The sequence below is a fragment of the Eschrichtius robustus genome, chromosome 14 (genome assembly GCF_028021215.1).
Source record: "Eschrichtius robustus isolate mEscRob2 chromosome 14, mEscRob2.pri, whole genome shotgun sequence".
Taxonomy (NCBI): domain Eukaryota; kingdom Metazoa; phylum Chordata; class Mammalia; order Artiodactyla; family Eschrichtiidae; genus Eschrichtius; species Eschrichtius robustus.
This window is the reverse complement of record NC_090837.1, coordinates 11,952,817-11,977,660: the sequence shown is the minus strand read 5'-3', so window position 1 is coordinate 11,977,660 and position 24,844 is coordinate 11,952,817. Positions and strand designations below refer to the sequence as shown.

The 24,844-nt window shown below is 46.2% G+C and overlaps 1 protein-coding gene across 1 annotated transcript in view; it reads right to left on the bottom strand.

Moving 5' to 3' along the window:
- KSR2 (kinase suppressor of ras 2) overlaps positions 1–24,844 on the bottom strand; it is a 391,791-nt gene that overhangs the window by 143,072 nt on the left and 223,875 nt on the right. Inside the window, exon 5 of the mRNA XM_068563176.1 lies at positions 20,636–20,820. Coding sequence (XP_068419277.1) covers positions 20,636–20,820 — 185 coding nt within the window. The remainder of the gene's footprint in view (positions 1–20,635; positions 20,821–24,844) is intronic.

The window sequence follows — 24,844 nt, the reverse complement described above, 5'->3', positions numbered from 1 at the left end:
GCGATACCACGTAGGTGCGATGGATGCTGCCCAAAGCGTTATGGAAGCTGCTGCCCCAGCAAATGCAACGTGCCATCTGCACTCAGAGAACAGCTGCCTGTAGAGGGTGAACCCATGGCCAGTCTCCCGGCGGATGGCCCTCTGGAAAAGCTAGACTCTGCTGCTAAAACTCCGGGGAGGAAGGAAGCAGGTCTCCTGTTGCCCCCATTCATGATGAGGGCTTTCTCCTTACTGTCTCCCCATGGCCAGGGTTTTCTGCTGTTACAAACACGACCAAAAATAAGAGAATGTATTCAGAAAGAAGCAGAGGAGAGAAATGTTATATATTTTAAGTATAATGTATATTTATATAATATATATTATATATAAATATATAATAACATAATATATATTTAAAATATATAATATTTTAAAGGGAGGGTAGGGACTTCCCTGGTGGTCCAGTGGTAAAGAATCTGCCTTCCAATGCAGGGGACGCGGGTTTGATCCCTGGTAGGGAACTAAGATCCCACATGCCTCAGGGCAACTAAGCCCACACGCCACAACTACTGAGTTCGCGCGCCTCTACTAGAGAACACAAGTGCCACAAAGTACAGAGCCCACGCACCACAACTACAGAGCCCACGCGCCCTGGAGCCTGTGTGCCACAACTAGAGAGAGAAAACCCTCACGCCACAACTAAAGAGAAGCCCGTGCGCCTCAACAAAGACCCTGCGTGTCACAAGTAAGACTTGACGCAGCCAAGGGGGGAAAAGAAAAGGGAGGATAGATGGTTATGAAGAGATTAAAGGTGAGAGCAAACTAAAAGAGATGAATAACCTGCAAGTTCAAAATGAGTTAGGATGCCAATAAGCAGAAGATAGTAAAAGTTTTTGCCTTATGTAGTGAGAGAAAAGGAAGAAGACTGAAAGTAAAAAATGACTGTCAGTCAAGGAAGCAGAAATTTTAAAGATGGAGGGCAAAAGAGATCAAAGATTAAGATAAATGTTTTAAACTCAAGAGATGATAAATTAAAAAATGTAAAAGTAAGCGATGGGTTTAAGGATTAGAGAAGGCATTAGTAACAGAAAAGGCCAAAAAATTACTTTTAAGAAATGAGAGAAATCTCTTTTAATCAACTTATTACTTTGGAATACTTTTTGATTTACAGAAGAGCTGCAAAGATAGTATGGAGACTTCCCATATACCTTTCACGCAGCTTCCTCCATACATACAGTACATCTGTCAAAACTAAGAAACGGATGTTGGTACGTTGCTCTTCAGTAAACACCAGACTTTATTTGGATTTCACTACGTTTTCCCCCGATGTCCTTTTTCTACTCTGGGATACCACAGCGCATTTAAGAGAGACTGTTTTTAAAAAGAAAATTAAAGCAAATTTTAAAATATTATCCAGATGTACATGAAAAAGGAAAAAGGAGGGATAGGAAGAAGTGAGAACCAGCGGAACAGAATAAAAAGTACAGGAATGGTCCTGAGTGAATTTAGACACCTGACCAATGACAAGGTGGCATGGCAGATCAGTGGGGCAAAAGAAAGCCTATTTGACAAATGGTGCTGGGAAACTAGCTATCCATTTGGGGGGAAAAAAAAGAAAAAGAAAAAGAAAGAAAGCTGCCCTTACACATCAAAATCAATTCCAGGTGGGTAGGACAATGTGTTTATGACCTCAGGGCAGAAAGAATTTATTAAATAGGATTTTTTAAAAGCAAAAGCTATAAAGGAAAGAAATGATACATTTGCCTACATTAATGTTAAAAACTTCTATTCATCAAAAGAGAAAATAAAGAAAGTGAGAAGGCACACCACAAATCAGAAGATATTTGCCACACGTATAACAAAGAATTAGAACCCAGAATATGTTTAGTCCATAAAAATCAATAAGGAAAAAAAAAGAAACAACTCAACAGAAAAAAATGGGCAAAAGACACAGACATTTCACAGACGAGGAAACATGAGAGGCCAAAACACCTTTGAAAAGATCCTCAGCCACACCAGCAACTGGGGAAATGTGAACAGAAATGAAGCTGAGACACCATTTTATTCTCACCAGATGGGCAAAGTAGTTCAACAGTCTGGCCAAATGAAAGCTGGCAAAAATAGGGAGAACCAGGAACCCCATGCATCGCTGGTGAACATATAAACTGATGCAACCATTTCGGCCACCAATCATACATCTTCCGGTCCCGTGGTTGTCTCTCAGCCATGGCGTGATTTTGGCCCCCAGAGGATGTTTGGCAATGTCTGGAACGCTTTTGGTTTCTTAAATGTGTGTTTTGGAGGAAGGGTACTACTGGCATCTCGGGGGGGAGAGGCCAGGGATGCCGCTAAACATCCCACAATGCACAAGACAGTCCCCACCGTGAAGAATTACTCATCCCCAAGTGTCAACAGTGCTGAAGTCGAGAAACTCTGATCTCATCAAGTTGAATGCTTCAAAGTAAAAAAGAGGGAAAAAATATCCCAGTGTCCATCAACAGAGGAATGCATGCATTCATTGTGGTCTAGTCATACAATGGAATATTACCATACTTCACTGACCTTTAAGATGCCATTGAGTGTTAAGGTCATTAATTTATGAACCACTAAGATAGAAAGAGGCTGCCAATTATCTAGGACACAGTGCTTTCTTACACTTAAAATTCTTAAATTTAGTGTTATTTCAAAATCTCTTTTAGATTTATTTAGACATATTTTATCATATATCATGCTGCCCTGTCCTTAAGCCTTTCTGCATAGACAATATGTATAGACAATTTTTTGTTTCAAAGCCAAGTCATGGTGTGATATTTTTGAAGACTTTTTCAACTCCAATGAAACTCAATTCATGTTAATATCAACAAAGCAGAGGACCTCAGAAGTGACGACATTATGAAGAGCCACGTCTGTGTGCACTGGATGGGTGACGAATGACAACGACAGCCTGACCCTGCCAGGAGGACAGAGACCATGAGGTGCCATAGATTGCAAATTACAGCCCACCTTCAGAGGTGCTGAACTGCGGAGAGACATGTGCATCTTAGAGCTGGTGAAACACGGGATGTGACAGCATGAAAATGAATGCAATTAGTCACATAGATAGAATGAATCTCAAAACCAGAATATTCAAGAAAAAAAAAAGCTGCAGAGTATGTGAAGTTTGATTCCATTTCTGTGAAGTTCAAAAACATGCAAAAAGAGAAATGGAAATAAAAATAAAAATAAACAAATGGGACCTAATGAAACTTAAAAGCTTTTGCACAGCAAAGGAAACCATAAATAAGACGAAAAGACAACCCTCAGAATGGGAGAAAATATTTGCAAATGAAGCAACTGACAAAGGATTAATCTCCAAGATTTACAAGCAGCTATGCAGCTCAATAACAAAAAAACAAACAACCCAATCCAAAAATGGGCAGAAGACCTAAACAGACATTTCTCCAAAGAAGATATACAGATGGCCAACAGACACATGAAAGAATGCTCAACATCTTTAATCATTAGAGAAATGCAAATCAAAACTACAATGAGATATCATCTCACACCGGTCAGAATGGCCATCATCAAAAAATCTAGAAACAATAAATGCTGGAGAGGGTGTGGAGGAAAGGGAACACTCTTGCACTGTTGGTGGGAATGTAAATTGATACAGCCACTATGGAGAACAGTATGGAGGTTCCTTAAAAAACTAAAAATAGAACTACCATACGACCCAGCAATCCCACTACTGGGCATCTACCCTGAGAAAACCATAATTCAAAAAGAGTCATGTACCAAAATGTTCACTGCAGTTCTATTTACAATAGCCAGGACATGGAAGCAACCTAAGTGTCCATCATCGGATGAATGGATAAGGAAGATGTGGCACATATATACAATGGAATATTACTCAGCCATAAAAAGAAACGAAATTGAGATATTTGTAGTGAGGTGGATGGACCTAGAGTCTGTCATACAGAGTGAAGTAAGTCAGAAAGAGAAAAACAAATACAGTATGCTAACACATATATATGGAATCTAAGAAGAAAGAAAAAAAAGGTCATGAAGAACCTAGGGGTAAGACGGGAATAAAGACACAGACCTACTAGAGAATGGACTTGAGGATATGGGGGGGGGGAAGGGTAAGCTGTGACAAAGTGAGAGAGTGGCATGGACATATATACACTACCAAACGTAAAATAGATAGCTAGTGGGAAGCAGCCACATAGCACAGGGAGATCAGATCGGTGGTTTGTGACCACCTAGAGGGGTGGGATAGGGAGGGTGGGAGGGAGGGAGACGCAAGAGGGAAGAGATATGGGAACATATGTATATGTATAACTGATTCACTTTGTTATAAAGCAGAAACTAACACACCATTGTAAAGCAATTATACTCCAATAAAGATGTTAAACATGCAAAACTAAACTACGTATTGTTTAGGAACACGTACATGTGAGGTGTCCCACAAAGAAAAGCAAGACATGGTAAAACAAATCCAGGATGGCGTCATCCCTTGGGGGAACAGAAGGGGAATGCACATAAAGGGCTTCCAGGAGCTTGAGATGCTCTATTTAAGTTCAAGTTCTGTTTCCTGAGTAATTTTATCAGGGCTGGGACTTGGGTGAAGCAAGTAAGGCACTAGCCTGCAGGAAAAAATTTAAGGGGGTGGTCAAAACACTCAGGTATCAAGATAAATATATTTTGATGCAACATTTTTAAATGAGTTCAAAGAAATCCATGAGAAACAAAATATCAAACTTTTATGTAAGTACTTACATGACCTTGCCTCACTTGCCACTCACTAATCCCAGCTCTGGTTTGAATAAAACTTTATTAACAAAAACAGGCAGCCAGCCCACAGGTCATAGTTTGCCCACCTGTTATTTTAAGATATTGCATTAACATTTTATTATTCTTCTTTAGAGTGTATATAGATTATAAACATACACATATCAGCACATACACATACGTATTATGTATAAATGCAAATACACTATTTTTCATTTGGGATATATATTTTTAAACTATTTCAGAGAAAGGAAAAAACAGTGAGAAGAACACCCAAAACAGCATTGGGCTGGGAGATCTCCCTGCAGCCACCATTTATCAGTCATTTTCAGTAAGATCAAGGGATGTTTCCTACCACGAACCCCAAATAGAGGGGTGGGGGGCTTCACTCCAGCCTCTGTCAGGATGAGTGGATAAAGAAGATGTGATAGATAGATATATATATTATACACACACACACACACACACACACACTGGAATATTACTCAGCTGCAAAAAAGAATGAAATATGCCATTTGCAGCAACATGGATGGACCTACAGATTGCCATATAAGTGAAGTGAGTCAGAAAGAAAAAGACAAATATGATATGATATCACTTATATGTGAAATCTAAAAAAAAATGATACAAATGAACTTATTTACAAAACAGAAATAGACTCACAGACATAGAAAACAAACTTATGGTTACCAAAAGGGAAAGGGGGGGAGATAAATTAGGAATTTGGGATTAACTGATACTACTGTATATAAAATAGATAACCAACAAGGTCCTACTGTATAGCACAGAGAACTATACTCAATATCTTTTAATAACATATAATGGAAAAGAATCTGAAAAAGAACAGATATATAATATGCATAAATGAATCACTTTGCTGTACACCTGAAACTAACACAACATTGTAAATCAACTATACTTCAATAAAAATTAAAAAAAAAAAAAGCCTCTGTCAGCCTGCCTGGCAGTCCTCTCGATCAGCCTTCCCCAGTGGAGCAGAATTCTTCAGTACAGAAGCCACTTTGCCATGCATTCTTGAATTTAATCTTTATCATGCTGCTGTGGGGGAAGTAGCAGAATCTTAACTTTCCATTGTGGAAACTGAGTCTCAGAGAGGTTGACTAACCCAGCCAACACTGCACAGTGAGGAATGGCAGACCCCGACTCACACTGTGGGTTTCTAATCCATTCAACACCCATTCCATAGACGCCAGCATCTGACCGGCAGGTGTCCTTTGTGATTTAAGAAGTGCCTTACCCAGTTTACCATTAAATCAGAAAGTGGGGTGACAACAGGATGCAAATGCTGAAGCTTTTTTGGCTGGGAAAATGGCTTAATCCAAAGAGCTTATTCCCATAGTGTTGCAGGCAGTATAGACCCTCGTGCCTGAGGGTGGGCGGCAACAGCTGTGTCTAATTGGTTTCCACCCCCTCCTCCGCCAAGAGTCCCCGAGGGATGCACGTCCAGATTCTCTTGCGTGGCAAACAGCCGTCCAGGGAGCCAGCGGGGCATCTTGGGAAGCAGCACTAACTCTTTATGGTCACTAGGAGGCCATCTGCGAGGTGATCACTCGAAGGCACTGATTGATGAGCAATTTCACAGCTGAGAAGAGCTCATGTCATTTTCCCAAAAAGCACCCAGTTTACTCCCAGACTGATTATACAGTCACCGGGAGACTGACTCATGAGCATGGCGCTCGCATACGTCAGGGCTGAAGATGTACCCCTTACGGACGCATGTTAGTGTCCCGGGGCTGCCGTAACAAAGTACCCCAAATTGGGTGGCTTAAAACAGCAGAGATATATTGTCTCACAGTTTTAAAGGCCAGAAACCTGAAATCAAGGTGTCGGCAGGGTCACGTTCCCTCTGTGGCTAAATGCAACCCTTCCTTACCTCCTCCAGCTTCTGGTGGTGGCCATCAATCTTGGGAGCTCCTTGGTTTGCAGCTGCGTCCCTCCAATCTCTGCCTCCATGGTCACATGGCATTCCCCTTGTATGTTTCTGCCTTGGTGTCCAAATTCCCCTCTTCTTAGAAGGACACGGGTCATATTGGAGGAAGGGCCCATCCTGCTCCAGTATGACTTCATCTTAACTGATTATGTCTGCAATGACCCCCTTTCCAAATAAGAGCATATTCTGTACTGGGGGCTAGGACTGCAACATATCTTTGGGGGGATCTCAATTCAACCCATAACAGACCCACCTGTCAGAGCGGAAGATGCCATTGAAGGGAAGGGTAGAAACTGCACAGGCGAGTCAGTGCCTGAGCCTGAGGCTTAAAAGCTTCCCTCAGCACTGAAATTAAACCGCAGATACTAAACTAAAATCCCGGATCTGGCTCCTGCTCGCCTTGCCAGCCTCACCTCTTTTTCCCTGCCCTGCCTCATCCACAGGCTCCTGGGTTCCTGAAACCTGTCCAACTCTTTCATCCTGGGATGTTCCTTCTGCCTTAAATGCATGTCCATCCCATTCGTCATCTGGCCAACCCTACTTAGCCTTCAAGTCTCCGCATAAACAGCCCTTGCTCATGAAAGTCTTCCTTGGTTCCCTGGCTTGACTAGGCATCCCTGCTCTGCCCCACCCCCATCATCGCGCCTCTGGTTTAATTTGCATAGCATCCTGGACATCCACTCTACAGCTCTCATCACCACCGAAATTGGCTCATCTCTGTATCCCCCGGCAGTCTGGATGTTCCGTGAAGATGGAGATCTTGAATGTCTATACATCTCCGTATCTCTGGTACCCACACAGAGAGGAGGCACTCTGAAATATTTTTGGTTGGATGGACAGATGGAGGAATGACTCTTGAAGAGATCAACTCTAAAGTTATACTGTTGGAAAAGCCATAGTTCCTGAATATTTTCAAAGTTCCCTCCGACACGCCAGAGCTGGCTTTGTAGCATAAGGGAAAGCAGAAAAGCGCTCTGGACCTCAAGGTAAACCAAGTCCTGACCCCAAGTCCTTCCTCCCTCTTGGTAACCCTGAGAAAGTCACGTCACTTCCCTAGACCATGCTCTTCTTGTTTTTCAAAGTGAGAACATCAGGGTTGTTACAATGAATACCACACCCCCTGACACCTTAGTGCTAAGTGCATTCTGGGGTTGGTGGGGGATGGGAGGGTCTTTTTAATTCATCAGTGACATGTTGGCCTTGGGATGATTGGACCCAGTTAGGAATCAGGAGTTTGGGAAAATACTGTCTGTCCTAGAGCCTTGGGTTTCCCACTCAAATCATCATTTAAAGAAATTTCCAGGATAGCAGCTCCAAACTGAGTTTCAAAGACGTGTCTCAGAGGCCACCACTGAGGGGACTCGGGGATGGTACACAAAGCCCCCTGATGGACATAACCCAGAAAAACTGCCCTTTCAACCTGCTGATTCATATACTGGGGTTTTATATAAGCTTCTTTTTGAAGAAGGGGTTTTATTGTTCAATAATATTAATAATCAACCTTTAAAACTCCAGTCTAGAGAAAGGATTCCTGACTTGAATTTTATAGACCTGAAAATTTAATAAATGGGAGACTGCTTAGAGTTAGCAATGTCTGTTTCTAAGTAAGGACACTACGTAAAAAACAATCACCATCTATAATTACCCATCATTTCACTTTAAAAAGGACATTTAACACCAAAAAGTTTTGATGGATGTTATCTCAAACTAAAGGGCTGTTTACTAAGTTCACTAACATACTTCATGGAAACATAGTTTGTTTCTGGTCCTTTTTTTTTAATCTGGCCAGAAGCCAGTTGAAAACAGCCCCAGGCCCTAACCCTCATCTGGGGGCTGGTCTCTGTGACATAATTCCAAGGGAGCTTGTTCAATACCCAGATTCTGGGCCCAGCCTCAGAGAATGGGATGGGAAAGAGATTCAGAAGCAGCTGACCCATTAGCGCCAGCATTTAGGAAGTGCCAGGGTCTCCTCTTGCTTAAATCTTAGGTATAGGGTCAACAATTTGATTCTGAGACTTCTGCACAGCTCCTGACTTTGTAAGCCCTTCACAAGCACTGAATGAATGAATGACCCAGGAGGGGAAAAGCAGATATTTGAGGCCCTCTGGACAGCTGTCCAAGTCTCCTCATTGGCGCTGTTCCCATAGCCTGATCTGTCTGTCATCCGCCCCAGGAACCACAGTCCTGTCTGTATTTCACACCTGTCTGCCCACCCACTTCCTCCACCTCTGCAAATGTGCCTTCAGAGGCCTGTGCTGACGCCTCGGTGCCGGCCTGGCTGAAGATGCAGCAAGGGGACCAGATAATCTGACGGTATTCAGTGTGTTAGCAAACAGGAATGGCAGCGGTGAATCACGGCCCTGGCAGGACCCCAACACCTGTAAATCACGCGGGATGACACTGCAGACCAAAACTTGTCTTCTATTTATATCCAGAGCTTGAGATGAGAAGAGAAAGTTCGCAGCACCTACACTGATGACATAGGTGTTCAGAAAATCCTACAAGAACTTACCTCCACCTGTCTAGGATAGCTTCTGAATACGCTGGCCACTCCGGCTGGATCGGTGATTCTCAGCCTTGGCTGCACATTGCAATCACCCAGGGAGCATTAAAAAGTACTGATGCCTGGGTCTCACCCTCCAGCGGCTCTGATGTCACTGGACAGGGGTGCAGCCTGGGAATCAGAATTTTGAAAAGCTCCCCTCACCCAGGTGATTGGGATATACAGCCAAGGTTGGAACCACCAGGCTAGAAGTAGTTCCTTCTTATTTCACAGCCAGCTGGAAGTCGACGGTGAAGGGGAAAAGAAAGATTTCTGACACCCTCTGAAAGTAGGAATCTCAAGTAGACAGAAAAGGAAATAATACTCATCAAATAGGTTCATTCTCTTTTTCTGAATTAGTAATTGTTCATATTTCCCCCTGGCTACTCAATGAGGAGAGAAACAAGTGAGAGCATGAATCACAGGTACCCAACCCGTAGATCAGAGGCTTTTTATAGAGGCAGTTGTTGCTCTTGCCTGCTCAGCATCCCTATTCTGGGAGTTACATCATCCAGGTGTTCCTTGGAGATCTATTCCCCTTCATCGCAATCCAACTGGTTCAGTGGGGTTGATGCACTTAGATCTATAAAGATGGAAGCCTGAAGCAGCCAAGGGCCACCATGAAGGGAGAGCCTAACTGAGAATGACACCCATAAGGAGGAAAGCAGGACTATGGGATGGGAGAGAAAAAGAACATGGCTTGATGACACTGAGTTCCTGGATCCAACCATTCCTGAAGCCCTTGTTTATGTCTAGATTTTTTTCAGTACCTAAACCAGAAAGTTCCCTTTTATTTGCTGAAGCTGGTATATGGTGGGTCTCTGCATCAGAAAAAGCCCTAACAAATGCAGTCTTGGAGGTCTCTAAGCCAGGTACCCCTCTTTCGCCAATAGCCCCCACTCCTTTGTCCAGGTTCTGTGGGATTTCCAAAAGGACGAGAAACTGGGTACCAAAGGGCTGCTTCCTCTGTCTGGACACCTGGATCCCCCACAGCATACATCTGAAGTTAGTTTACACGTGAGCAGAGGCCGTATTGTCCTTGGTGCAAACCTCGATTTCATAGTCTGCCTCCCCATCCAATGCCCATGGAAACAGAATCCCAGACTGCTCAGAAAGGGTTGTGAAGGGGGAGTCACCTCAGTGTGGACGAGCTGGGCTGTGGGCGTGGCAGCCCTTGACAGACGAAATGGGGCCTTGGAGAAAAGCCTTGGTTTCTCATGGGGACCAACTGTGAAGTGGCCTCATTAAATAAGGTGAGTGGAGAAGCCTCACCAAAACCCACACTGCTTTGGTTCTGTGTGTGTGCGTGTGTGTGTGTGCATGTAACATATAGAACGTATATGTGTTCTATATAACAGATACACACATTAGTAACATTGTATAAATAGTAATTGCTGACATTTATTGCCTGCTCACCATGTGCCTGGCCCTGTGCTAGCACTTTACAGGCGTTCTCTCATTTAATCTTACAACTGCCCTATGAGGGAGAGCCGACCGTTCTCCTAACTTTGCAGATGAGAAACTGCAGCTCAGAGACCTCACTCCCCTGAGGCCTCCCAGCCAGTAGGGGGCAAAGCTGGGCTCTGAAACCCGGTCTTGTTTAGCTCTGAAGTCTGAGCCCAAGTCAGCCCACTGCCTGTTTTGTAAATAAAGCTTTATTGGGACACAGCCCTGCCCCTTCGGTTACATAAGGCTGTGTTCACGACACTATCGAAGAGTTAGTCGTTGAGACTGTCGACTTGCAAAGCTGGAAATATTTGCTCTCTGGACCTTTACAGAAAAAGTAGCTGAGCCCTAAATATTCACAGCGGCTGCTGTGGTTTCCAGAAAGTGCTGAGGCTAAAGGCGGAACGGGAATGCCGGGATTTCCCCAGGCCAGCAGGGATGGGGGGCTGTGACAGGTCCCCCTGAGGCCTAGGAAGCAGCCTGTTCTTCGGAGAAGGAGGACTCTTCCCACTCAAAAGGAGTAACAGATAGGTAAAATGCCTGGGATGAAAATTAGAGTTATCAGAGCTACACCCTAGAGCAGGACAGCCTGTGTGGCACTTGAGTGACAGGGAAGGTCAGGAGGGGAGCCCGGGAGCACAGTCCTGGGGATGAGAAGAAGAGCAGACCCTACGTCTGTGAAAAGAAAAGCTTCTGTTATCAGAATTAGCAAAGGACACGTCGTTTATGGCAAGTATGGGCACAAGGACCCTAACAGCCCACAAGGACTAATACACTCAGTATCACACTTTACACGTCAGAATTCAATCAGCAGTGATGGTTCCACTTAGGTTTGGTGGGGGGTGGACTGATGTCCAGCAGAAACCGGGAGGACCAAAGTTGACCGAAACCCCAGCACCGTATAATAGTATCGATGACCACAGCAACACAGGTAGTGCTTCCCAGGCACCAGGCACGGTGCTCAGCATCCTTTTATTTCATCCTTATAACCACTCCAAAAGAAAGGCCTATTAGGCCCATTTTGAAGATGGGGAAACTGAGGCTCAGAGATGTTAGCTAATAAATGGCAGAAATGAGATTCAAACCCAGGTTTGTGTAACTCTCAATTCCGTGCCTGGCTAATGCCAGGATGCTATGGCTTCACCTTGAGAGTGGAGCTGAGTCTCCACCTGGAACCGGGAGTTAACCTTCCCTGGCAGGTTGTGTGCTTCCTGGAGACCCCCCAGGAGTGTCAGAGGGATAGAAAAGAAATTCCTTGCCATGGATCACTGAGAAACACAGCCCAAGGGAGACACAGAAAAAGGAAAGGGTTGTCTGTACAATAGTGGAGACATGGCCCCACTATCTTGGATCGTGAACTAATCTGGCCAGGAAGATGCTCCTCAAAGCCCCTGAGGACAGGGACCCTCATTAATCATTTTTACTCTAATGGACACTGATTGTCAGCTTCCCCAGCATTCACATTCCATTTTTAGGCAAAATCCTCCATTTCTAAGCCCAAAAGTAAAGTTCACAGCCCAGGATTAAGCCAGTAAATTTCCATCCCATTTCCCTGACCCTACCAGTTGGTTCAGAGGTGGCATGTGGTCACACTGGTTGACTCAGTGAACCTCAGACTTAAACAATCTCATTCCTTTACTATGGACCAGAAGAGGGAAGGGGCTGAGACTTCTGAGGCCATATCGCCACCACATGGAAAGCCTAAGAGTGAAGCCATCCTGGAGAAGAGCAGAGCTGAGAGAGATATGGAGTCCTGACATGAACTGAGCCCCTAGATCCAGCCAAGCCTGAAGCTCATGCAACCCCTGGACTTTTCAGCTACATGTGCCAATAAATGACCTTGACACTAAAAAAAAAGTTCAAGTTTGTTTACTGTCACTTGAAACCAAGCCATATGTCCATACTACCACCATCGTACAGCGATAAAGACCTGCTTATTTTCTGATTAACAAAATAGTTCTTGGCAGTTTTGCTTGGGGGCCTGCTTCTCTGGTCAGTTAAAGCAGGAGAACCATCCATAAAATCCCAAAGCCTACATCTAAGTCTAGCAACTTCAGCTCCTGCCTCAGTGATGCCCAAACCAGCCAGCTCTACAGCTCTGGAGGGCAACAAACAGAATCCTTTCTCCTTTGCTCTCTAGATCCTGAGTAGCTGAAGGCCCACAATGCTGGCCACAAAGTGAATGCTCAGAAATGGTACTGTCCATTCAAAAACATTTATTTGTGCAGGAGGGGTTGTTACTAGGACAAAGGCACAATCAGACACAGGTCCTGATGACAGGGAACGGGATGCCCGTGCCGCCAGTGTGTACCTGACTGAGGATCAGGGCTCACTCCAAGAAGCACAAATGACCCCCCTGGCTCCTAGCACCAACCACTTGCCAACCGATTTTTGCTGCCACAATTCCCGGTGGGAGCAATCATAACAAAAGGTCTAAGGTTGCCCATTGCATGCTGAGCCCAAACTCTTTGTGCCAAGGCAGGAATTCCAAAATATACGGGCAGATCAGAGAAGAGGGAGTTGATAAAAATCCAGCACTAGCCTCACATAAAACATACATACCCACCTGCATGCTCCCCCGACACACACACACAGCACCAGCGCCCCCGTACACACAAAACGTGTCATCTTTTAAATGAAGGCACTGTTTCCCTCCTCTCGGGCACTTTCAGTAACACTTTCAGAAGCTTCAGTTTTGCAACCATCTCGGTGTAACGGAGAGAACCATTAGCTAGGCCCCAGGAGACCTAGGTTCAAAGCCCAGCTCTGTAATCCTGGGCAAGTCCCTTCCACTCTCTGGCCTCAGTTTCTCCATCTGTAAAATGAGAGCTTGCACTCAGTGATTTTTGAGGCACCTACCAGTTTCAACCTCCATGATTCTAGGACGGGGGTTAAAAACTGGGAACCCCAAGACCAAATAGGACCCACAAGCCCATGGGGTTATTTAAACTGGTTCACGCATCGTTGAAAGATTTTTCACTGGGTGCTTACATTTTAAAACTGGGAGTCTTCTCATAAACGTCACGGTCTCTGACTTCTTTTGAAAAAGCCAAACATCTGGCAGCCCTGGGCCCACAAAGAGAGTCTGCACAAAGTAAAACACAACACCACTTACACAGAAGTCCCGCCAAGACTGCACGGCCTGAGTCTAACCGTGCAGAAACATCAGACAAACCCAAACTGAGGGACATTCTGTAAAGTAGCTGGTCCCTACTCTTCGAAAATATCAAAGTCACAAATGACAAGGGCTAAGGAACTGTTCAAGGTCGACACAACCGCTAAATGCAGTAGGTGACCCCAGACTGAATCCTGCGCCAGAAAAATAAAATGCTCTAAAGGATGCTATTGAGACAAATTGCTGAAATTGGAAGATGGTTAGGTGAAAGTCTTGATCAGATAAGTTTACTAAATCTGGTAACTCTGTGTGGTTATATAAGAGAGTATACAACCTAGCCTCAAATGGTTCACCAAAAGGAGGGAGGGGGAGAGAGAGAGAGAGAGAGAGAGGGAGAGAGAGAGAGAGACAGAGAAATCAGGGTTGGGGGTGGGGGAACTGGAGAGAGGAAGCAAATGTAAAGAAATGTTAAAAACTAGTGATTCTGAGTTTAAGGGGTACAGGAATCCTCTGTATTGTTTTTGCAACTTTTCTATAAGTTTGAAACTATTTCCAAAAGAAGCTTAAAAAAAAATGACACATAACCGAGTGATGCTCAAATGTTCACGTGCAAAATCCCCTGGAGGGCTGGTGAAAAGTCATGTACCAAAATGTTCATTGCAGCTCTATTTACAATAGCCAGGACATGGAAGCAACCTAAGTGTCCATCAACAGATGAATGGATAAAGAAGACGTGGCACATATATACAATGGAATATTACTCAGCCATAAAAAGAAACGAAATGGAGGTATTTGTAGTGAGGTGGATGGACCTAGAGTCTGTCATACAGAGTGAAGTAAGTCAGAAAGAGAAAAACAAATACAGTATGCTAACACATATATATGGAATCTAAGGGGGAAAAAAAAAGGTCATGAAGAACCTAGTGGCAAGACGGGAATAAAGACACAGACCTACTAGAGAATGGACTTGAGGATATGGGGAGGGGGAAGGGTAAGATGTGACAGGGTGAGAGAGTGGCATGGACATATATACACTACTAAATGTAAAATAGATAGCTAGTGGGAAGCAGCCGCATAGCACAGGGAGATCAGCTCGGTGCTTTGTGACCACCTAGAGGGGTGGGATAGGGAGGGTGGGAGGGAGGGAGATGCAAGAGGGAAGAGATATGGGAAGATATGTATATGTATAACTGATTCACTTTGTTATAAAGCAGAAACTAACACACCATTGTAAGACAATTATACTCCAATAAAGATGTTAAAAAAAAAAAAAAGCAGGATTGGGAGAGGGATGGTGCAAGGAACGAATGTGTCATTATGAAACTTTCTGTATCATTTCACTTGTTCCCAGGTGTATATATCTGAATGCCTGTAAAGCACCTACACCAGCACCTGCCTGGCGAGGGCAGATGGTCAGTACGTGTTAGCGACCTGCTGGTTTCTAAGTACAGCAAAGATGCCAGGTGACATGGGACATGGGTGCTTCTTGTGTCTCCTGGGTGAGGGCAGTGGGAGCAGGCCTTCCGCTGGCTCATTCTTGGGGAGAAAAGTCCTTCAGGTCACTCCAACAGGATATATGTTTTCCCCTTGGAATTGCCACCACTGAATCATGTCAGACACAAATTTCTCAGAATCTCTCCTGATTCTGAGATGAGAATATGGTTCAGGCAGCCAATTTTTGTCAAGACACGCGCTCCTCCTCCCCCTCTTCTGGGCGGAGGGAGGGTAATGAACCTTGGTCTCAAGGATCATTAAACCGCAATATATAATCACCCCCATCCTGAGTCTCTGTACAACCCTCCCAGTGTCTGGTTTCTTGGGAGGCCACAGCTCGGCTTCATCAGTCTTTATTGCTACCTGCTGCGGCCACCCTAACAAGTCAGGCTTCTGACTCAGCCTCAGGGCACATGAGGCCGGGCCCTCAACTGAGGGTCAGCTACCTGTCGCTGTGTCTCCAGGACAAAGAACAGGAGTTGCTTGGAGAAGAGATGAGAAGAGGGCACGGTGAGATGGCACAAGGTGAGGGCATGCTGTCTTTCAAACGCCTGGTGAAGGACAATATTTCATAAGATCGGGGCCTCGTATCAGACTCCAGCTGGTGCCACTGGGGCCAAGGTGGGGATGTCCAGGTATCATCAGTCACTTGTTGGCTTTTGTAGCTGCTGCCCTGAAGTGCTCAACCTCCCACCCCCAGGCAGCTAATAAACTCCCAGAAAACTGCAGGAGGCAAAAGTCCCCCGTCATTCCTCACCTGCTACCAAAGATGTTCAGGATGACATCTTTTGGCCACGTTCTGCAGCTGCCTGGCCCCCACAGGAATGGCCACCACCTGGGACAGTGGGTCCCCTAAATATCAGCACCAGAGTCCGGCGGGGTAATAGTTTGCTAGCCAGCATGGGTGCTGATCGCTGAGCAAGCGCAATGCTCTGGTGAACAAGAGGCATCCTTGGAGCAAGGCTGGGCCCCACCATACAATCCCCCAACTAAGCAAGGGTGCCAGAGGGAAACCTTGAACAAGTTAAGCTCCCTACTTGCTGAGCAGGCAAGTTCCAGTGGAGACAGCGTTGCCATTTCACACCCCAGCACTGCAGACTGGCGGATTCAGAATGACTGCAAACTCCACCTCCTTCCTGGCCTGTGACCTTGGGCCAGTTACTTAAATCTCTCAGCCTCAGTTTCTTCATCTGTAAAATGGGGATCATAATAGTACCTACCTGATGGAAGACTGTGAAGCTTAAACAAAATAATAGAAGTAAATTGCCTCGCCTGAACCGATGATGCTTGGGACATTGTCAACACACAATAAATGCTAATTGCTATTATTATCATCATTTTCATCATTGTTACAAGCTATCCCATCACATAATGTACAGCAATAGCTCCCCGAGCTACCCTTTATTGAGATTCAGTGCTCTAAGCTCTGGCCCCTGTGCTAGGAAATTTACATGATTTCCTCATTTTGTCCTCACTACATCCTTGCCGGGTAGAAACAGACCCACAGGGCTCAGTGATGTGCCCAAAGATATGTCAGCCACCACTTAGTTGCTATAAACCCCAAATCACTTCTGCCAGCCAGTAATGAATGATGATGTAGGTGGCATTTTTTTCATTCTGAAGAAGCTTCTTTATAGGGATCATAGAGGCTACCTAAGTCAGCTGGGATCAGAGATGCCCTCCAAGGAGCCAAAGACACACAGCTTATTGGACCAAAAATGGTCCATGGGTGGAGGGCATCCAATCAGATACCACAGGGGCAACACGGCATGCATGAATGCAGCGTGGAATAGATAAACACAGCGAGGATGGAGAGCTAAGTCCGTGGTTCTCTACTTCTCTGGGAAACAGGTTCACTCCTGAGTCAGCATCTTCCACACTGTGCAGCAGAGTCTAACACCTTATGTTTTGTCCATAGCTAACCTTAGGGACAGATTCCTCAGAAGCCAGGGCTCCTTCTACTCCCCTCCCTCCCCCTGTTTGTCACCCCCAGACCAAGGAAGGAGGGCGAGCCCCAAGGAGGTAAGTCCTTCTCGCAGCCCATCCGAGGTGGCTAGGCACCCCGAGGGTCCAAGTCTCGGCCACTCTGCAGCCGGAATCTTCCTAATGCTGACTCCAGGCATTACCATCAGGGGTAACAAAATGCAGGATCACCACCCTTCACAGCACAGCCCCAGCCAGAGCTGACGGTGACAAACGGGCGGACAGACTCAGACTGGCAGGGACACAGCCTCAGAGGCTCCCTCGGCTGGGTCGTGGGAGGAAGGCTGGCACTGGGGCCCAGAGGCAGGAAGTTCTCTTCTGGAACTCAGAGTGGCATGAGATTGGGACTGTTGGAAGCATGGGGGAGCCGGTGCCAGCAGCTGTGTTCTCCCAACAGCCCCGGCCTGGAGACTCCGAAATCAGCATTCTAAGTGAGTCAAAAGATCTGCCTAGGAAAAGCCACTTTGCATACTCACTGGGTAAGCCTTAGGGTTTCTAAGCTCTGGAATGGACCTGCGTGGAGTCTCTTATTGTACAGTTGGGGAAACTGAAACCCAGATGGAGACAGGAAGACGGGATGCAGGTTAGATTTGCATTTGGATTCAAAATCTACAATGTGGGCAAGATCACTCACCTTTTGGAGCCTCAGTTTCCTGATCTGTAACATGGGAATGATGATGTCTGCCTCAAAGAGTGCAGTGAATCTTAACTGCTACAATGCAGTTGATGTGCTCAGCAGGGACAAAGGTCATACAGACAATTGGTGATAACACTGAGACTTCAGCAGAGAGAGTCTCATTTCCCGATCTGGAGCCTATTCCAACAGGCTGCCTCTGTTTCTATCATTTGTTAGGATCAAAGAAAATGGGACTGGTCCATAGGGGTCCAGCTAATATTTGGGTTACACACTTGTTCCCCCACTGAGACTAAAATGCTATCTTTCTCCTTCCTGGGAGATCAGAGAGCAACCTCTCTGCATACAAGGACCAGGACTGTCCAAAGAGACAGTAGTGTTTCTAGGGCATCTTAGTATCAGGAGCTGATTTTAATTCAGGACTTTGCTCCTGCCCACAGGCAAGCAGGGAAGCCTCTCCTCGCAGATGGAGATGGGGCAGGCATGAAAAGTGGGGAGTTATGGTGAATCCTTGCAGAACTCTTTGGCAGAAGCAGAGGTCTGAACGTGCAAGTCTGTGGGTTGTGGGGTTTTTTTCTTTTTTTCAGCAAGCTGGAAATGTTTCTACTCCAGCCAGAATTAAAGTGCAGGGCTATGGTCAAGCCCTCTGAGGTGGCCACGCTGACATTCACTCACGGGACGGCGGTGCTCAAAGACAGATGGCTGCTGGAAGCAGCTGCCCAGCATCACGCCAAGGTAACTTCCAAGCACTCTTAGGGCCGTAAGGAAGTGGGGAGTGTGAAGTGAAAGGCATTTAGCCACAGCCTCAAAATTAACCATGGAGCCAGAGGATGGAAATGATACTAGGCTAAGGAGCCAATAAACATCAGAACAACAGCTATCATTTATCAGGCACTTACTCTGTGCCAACTACTGTGCAGACAACTTGACAAATATGAGCTGATCTAATCTTCACAACCATCTATGACATGAAGCTATTGTTAGGCCCATTTTACAGATTAAGGAAACTGAGGCTCAGAGAGGCTCTTGACTTGCTCGAGGTCCGCACACTGCTCAAAAGTAACAGAGCTGGGACTGGAACCCAGGCAGCTCCCTCCAGGGCCATGACACCCTGCCCCACCCTGCTGTCGTTACACATCGGATATGTCATCCCCTTTTTTCTCGTCCAGGCTCACCACGCAGCCCTCTGACTGCCACGCGGGCCCACCCACCGTCATGGAGAGTTTCTAGTCTCTCTGACAGTGATTTCTCTTGACAAATTGATAAATTGGCCTTCTGGCGTTGACGTGTGTCATGAGTGCTATTTTAGTTTGCTTGATTCAGGGCTTCTACCCTCTGGGCACTGAGATAAGCCAGGCTCTGGAACTTATCCTAACTGATGTCCACACAAGTCTCTTCTGGTACCAGACCCTCCAATGATTCCTGCAGTGGACTCATGAGACACATCTGTGGCTTGTAAACAGTTCACGGTTCTGCCCCGGGCCAACCATCCAGCTGGGCTAAGGCAGAGGTTCTGAACCCAACAGTCATGACACTGGACATTTGTGTTGGATGTTACATGTGCAGTTTTCCAGGAAGAAAATTAATAGATTGCATCCAATTCTTAAAGGGCCCATGGCCTCCCTAAAAAAAGTTTTAAAACCCTTATGTGAAGGTAAAGAATAGAACCCCACATTTAGAGAAGGGTATCCCACTGGATATTTGAGGAACTTGGTTATCAAATCAGGCATGATGGATAAGCTTGTATACTCTGGAGTGAGAAAGAATCAGATTCAAATCCTGACTCAACTACTCCATAGCTGTGTGACTTTAGGCAATTCTTTGATGTCCCTGGGCCTCAGTTTCCTCATCTATACAATGGGAATAATCCATCTGTACCACTGATTATTGCAAGAACTAAATGATATCACACATGTGGGTGAGTAGCCCATCCTGGTGCTCAGTAAACATCACTTATCATTTATCACAGCATCAACAGGTGGACACAGTCTGGCTGTATTAAGGGCAAGGGGTTATTTCCTACAAATTCCAGCACCCCCTCCTCTTCCTGAGTTCCCAGGCAATAAAGTTTTTGTCTTGGCTGGCGGACTGGGTGGGCTTTTTTCAGGGGCTCCCCTCTGACCACATCTGTGCCTGTTCAGCAAAATGGGCCTCTAGGCAGAGAAGATTAAACGCCTTCTGAGACCTCAGCTCTCGATCACTAGAAAGTTCCATTTCCTCTCCCAGGAATAACCACTTTGCTGCAAAATTCATGGGAGCAGAATGTAAGCCACTCCAAGCCACGCTCAGCCCAGTTTGAACCCAAATCCATCTTTGAGATGTAAAGGTTATGCGCTTTGACCCGCGGTGGGGGAGAAAATTACAAAATTGAATCAGAGATGCCTTATGCACAGTGGCCAGGAAAAATCCTGTGACCGGACTGCTGAGAAGCAGAGAAGAGAAAAGGCTGATGTTTCCTTTAATGCCCTGCATGCTTCCTTCCTGCTGTCATCCCTACACATCTGCAGGCCAAAAAAGAGGAGGCACATGGGACCAATGACAACAGCCTCCCAATTATGCCCCCTTCTCTCCGAAACCATCCTCAGGGGTATGAGTGGCGCCGGTGGAGGCGGCAGGCGGACCGCGGATGAGGCGTGTTCCGCGCGCATTTCCCGACGCGGAAGGAAAAGAGGGCGCGCCCCGGAAGGTGGAGGGCAGCAGGTGCAGCTGCTGGGGACTTACTTGAGGAGAAGTTGGCCTCGGAGTGGACGGGAGGGGTGGAGGGCAGGAAGGGCGCGTGTCCCACGAAGAAGGAGCGGAGGGAGCGCTCGGACAGCAGCGGGGAGCGCTGCTGGGAGGGGATATTCTCACAGCTGCCCACGCTGCTGTGGATCTTGAGGTTCAACGGCTTGCTTTTCTTCTTGGCTCTGAAAGGGAGACAGAAAAAAGAAGAGGGAAATGTATCCCTAAGCACACACAGTGAGAGCAGGGGGACCCAATCTCCTTAGCGTGGCACCCAGTAACCACTCCCCACCTCCATCTGGCCCTGCCACCCTCTCCGGCTCCCTCCCACTGGGCTCCAGCCACATATTTTGTGCTGCTTCTCACCTCTAACCCTTGGTTTATGCTCTTCCCATGGCCTGGGAAACCCTCCCCTTCTTTGTCGGGTTAAGGCCCCATATGTTTTTTTACAACTCTGGTGTCCTCTCCTCCCGGAAGCCTTCCTTGACACCCCAGTCCATCCCAACCAGGGTTGAGTGTTCTTCCTACAGGAAGCCTTCCCTGATACTCCCCCTTTCGTCCTAGCTTGGGTTGGTGTTCCTCCTCCATCCTCCTAAAATATTCTCTATATATCTCTGTGGCTGCACTTTCCTATATTTTCCAAATTTGTTCTTTTAGGCTCTGTCTCCCAAGTGGACTGAGGGTCTTTGAGGCCAGTGACTCTGTATTGTTCGTTTCTCCGTCTTTGGCAACCAGCACAGAGCCTGGCACACAGTAGGTGCTCACGAAATGTTTATTAAATGATCGATCTGGATGAAGACAGCCACTCATAACGCTGCATTTTAATTCTCCATCTTCCAGGCCTGACTGTGAGCTCCTTGAGGGTCGGAACCTGTGGTTTTTGTTGTTGGAGCGCTCAGCCCCTAGCTCGGCCCCAGCTGAATAGAATGTACCTCTTGGGCTGGTTCTGAAACATTTCTCCCCTTCCCCAGGAGTTTAGGTGATCAGCTGAAGAGAGTTTGGTCCAAAATTAACCTCACCGCCTTCCCCCCAACCCCCAACTCCCGCAGTGCCCTGTTCAGGTGTGGCCAGGAGTTGGGCGCCCTCTTGTGGCCAAAGCAAACCTGCCTCGCAAATGTTCACAGATCCGGATGCAGGGCCCAGGAAGGGGTGTTCATTTAAGACTAGAGGCCTCCCACACAGGCAGCCTAAAAGTCACCCTCTCCAGGAGGTCTGCTGCCCCTCAGCTTTAAGGAGTTCAAGTGTGCCTGCAGAGCTGCCCCCCGCAGCGCCCGCGCGGGCAGCCCTGCTCCTCATCCCCACGGGCGTCTGCAGCAAGGCCCAGGAAGGCGCCTCCTGCTAGAGCAGCACGCGATGGCCGGCTCACCCCGACCGCGGCTGGAGAAGAGCAGGCAGCGGGGGTGGCAGCATTTCATTCCACAGGAGCGTCCAGTGGTGGAGAGTCACAAAGGCGTTGGAGTGTAATGTAGGAGTTACACTCGCAGGCTTTGGGGTCAGGGAGTTTGGAGCCTGGGTCCTGACTGTGACCTCAGGAAAGTGATCTCACCTTTTCGTGCCTCAGTGTCCTCACCTGGACCATGGGGGAAACCACAGCACCTACCTAAGAAGGATGGATGACGATTCTACGGGATCATGTGCTTGGCACGGGGCCCAGCACAGAATGAGGGTTCAGGTGACCTGATGTTAACGTCACTATGACCAGGTTAAACTGGCTGTCTGTATAGCAGGGGCTTAACCTTGAAGAAGCCAAAAACTGAAGCCAAGCCATGTTTTTCACCTGAAACACCCAACAGCTCCCTCAACTCACCACGACCCTTGGCAGATGAAGAGGATGCAGTCAAACCCTGCAGCAATAGGTACCATGATGATCTCCCAAACACAGATGGCAGCCTTGAGGCACTGGGCCACTAAGTGATGAGGCCAGATCCCTTGTACAAGAAGAACCAAGTCTATATGTAAAATAGATAACTAATAAGGACCTACTGTATAGCATAGGGAACTCTTCGCAATACTCTGTAATGACCTACATGGGAAAAGAATCTAAAAAAGAGTGGATGTATGTATATGTGTAACCGATTCACTTTGCTGTACAGCAGAAAATAACACAACATTGTAAATCAACTATACTTCAATAAAAATTTTTTAAATAAAATAAAATAAAAAGAAGAAGCAAGTCTAACCCAGCACAAGTGTAATAGTAGCTCAGTGCTGCTTCACTCATGGCCACAGATGGAGCAGAGAAGGGGTGTGTATAAATAAATGTTAGTTGGACAGATGGATGGATAAAAGGATGGATGGATGGATGGATGGATAGATGGATGGGTGGGTGGATAGAGGGGAAAAGGGTGAAAAGTGGAAGGATGGAATGAATGAAGGACAGAGAGGATGAGAAGATGAAAGAATGGGAGGGCAAATGGATAGAATGAAAGAGAGAATGAGAAGATGGAAGGATGGGGAAGGGGAGGATGGATGGAAGGAAGAATGGATGGATGGATGGAAGGAAGAATGGATGGATGGATGAATGGATGGAAGGAAGGGTGAAAAGGTCAAAGGATGAAAGGGTGATGGATGGATGGATGTAATGAAGGAGGAGAGGATGGTAGGATGGAAAGATGGATAGAAAGAAGGGAGGAAGAGAGGATAGGAAGAAGAGAAAGTGGGAGGATGAATGGCTATTTAATCAGAGAAAGTGGAAGGAAATTCTGTATCGCTTCCCACCCACCAAGGAAGCCTTTGTAGACAGGATGTAGAATTCACCTTTACCATCTGTGCTCATTACCCAGACGTGCTTGGAGGGGAAAACAGACACAATCGACTGTGTCTGATGACTGTGACTAAAATTTAGTGGATATTTTGCAGTATATCCTGCAGATGCAGTTAAGAAGAACATCCTCTCCATGGTCTTCACAGGATATTAGATATCTATTACATAAATGTATTTTCTGGAAATGGGGCCAATTCTGGGGAAAGCAGCAAAATGAAACACTGGCACGGGCAGCTCCATCCTCTGGGGCTGTACCAGCACCGGGTGGACATGCCGTTTTCTGGAAGGGCTCTCTGACATGGCAGGCTGGACCACAAACCGTGCCTAGGAAAATGTGCTTGTTTTACCAGGTACAGCAAAGGCCTAGTCCAATGTTGGCATCTAGAAAATTCTTCCAACCTTCCTGATTTGCATAGCCTGTTTGAACGAAAAGGATCCTGAGAATTCTCACCTCTTCACATTGGTTCATTACTTTCCATCTCCAGCCCACAGTTCTGGACCAAGCCACCTTCCTCCCTCACCTAAGCTACTGCTGCTGCTGCCTCTTAAAATCCTAATCCCACTTTTGTTTCCCTTTGCTCTGTTTTTTTTTTGTATTGAGGTAAAATTCACATGAAGTTAACCATTTTAAAGTGAACAACTCAGTAGCATTAAGTATTCACAATGCTGTGCAAACACTACCTCTATTTAGCCCCCCCAAATATTTTCCTCATCCCAAAAGAAAACCCTCTACCCATGAAACCATTACTCTCCATTCCCCTTTGCTCCAGCCCCTGGCAATCACTAATGTTTTCTGTCTCTAAGGATTTGCCTATTCCAGGTATTTCATATAAATGGAATGAATCATCCAATATGTGACCTTTTGCGTCTGGCTTCTTTCACTTAGCGTCATGTTTTTGAGGTTCATCCATGTTGTAGCATGTATCAAAACATCATTCCTTTTAATGGCTGAATAACACCATCTGACTTTTAATTCTTTACAATGTATTTTCTACCCAGCAGTTAAAGTGATGTTTAAAAATGGTACATTGTATCATGTCACCCTCAGCTTAAAAACTTCCAAAGGTTTTCCATTGTTCTCCCTTCCCATTGCTTACAAAAGCTTCATAGCACCCTCAACACCCTCTCTCCAACTTCTTTACCATCACCTTGTCACCCTCTGACTCTGGTCATCTCCCTGGTCCTTGATCACACCAAGTTGTCATCCATCTCAGGGCCTTTGCACATGCTGTCCCTCTGCCTGGGGCGCTATTCCCCATCCTGTTAGTGGAGACCTACTCACCTTCAGGCATCACTTCCTTAGAGACACTGTCCCCAATCCTCAGAACTAGTCAGATCTCTAGGCTACATGTGCTCCCAGCACTATGCGAATTCTGCATTTACTTATGTGGTTACTGAATGTCTGTCTCCCCCATGGCCTGTGCCCCCCACACACAAGGGAAGAA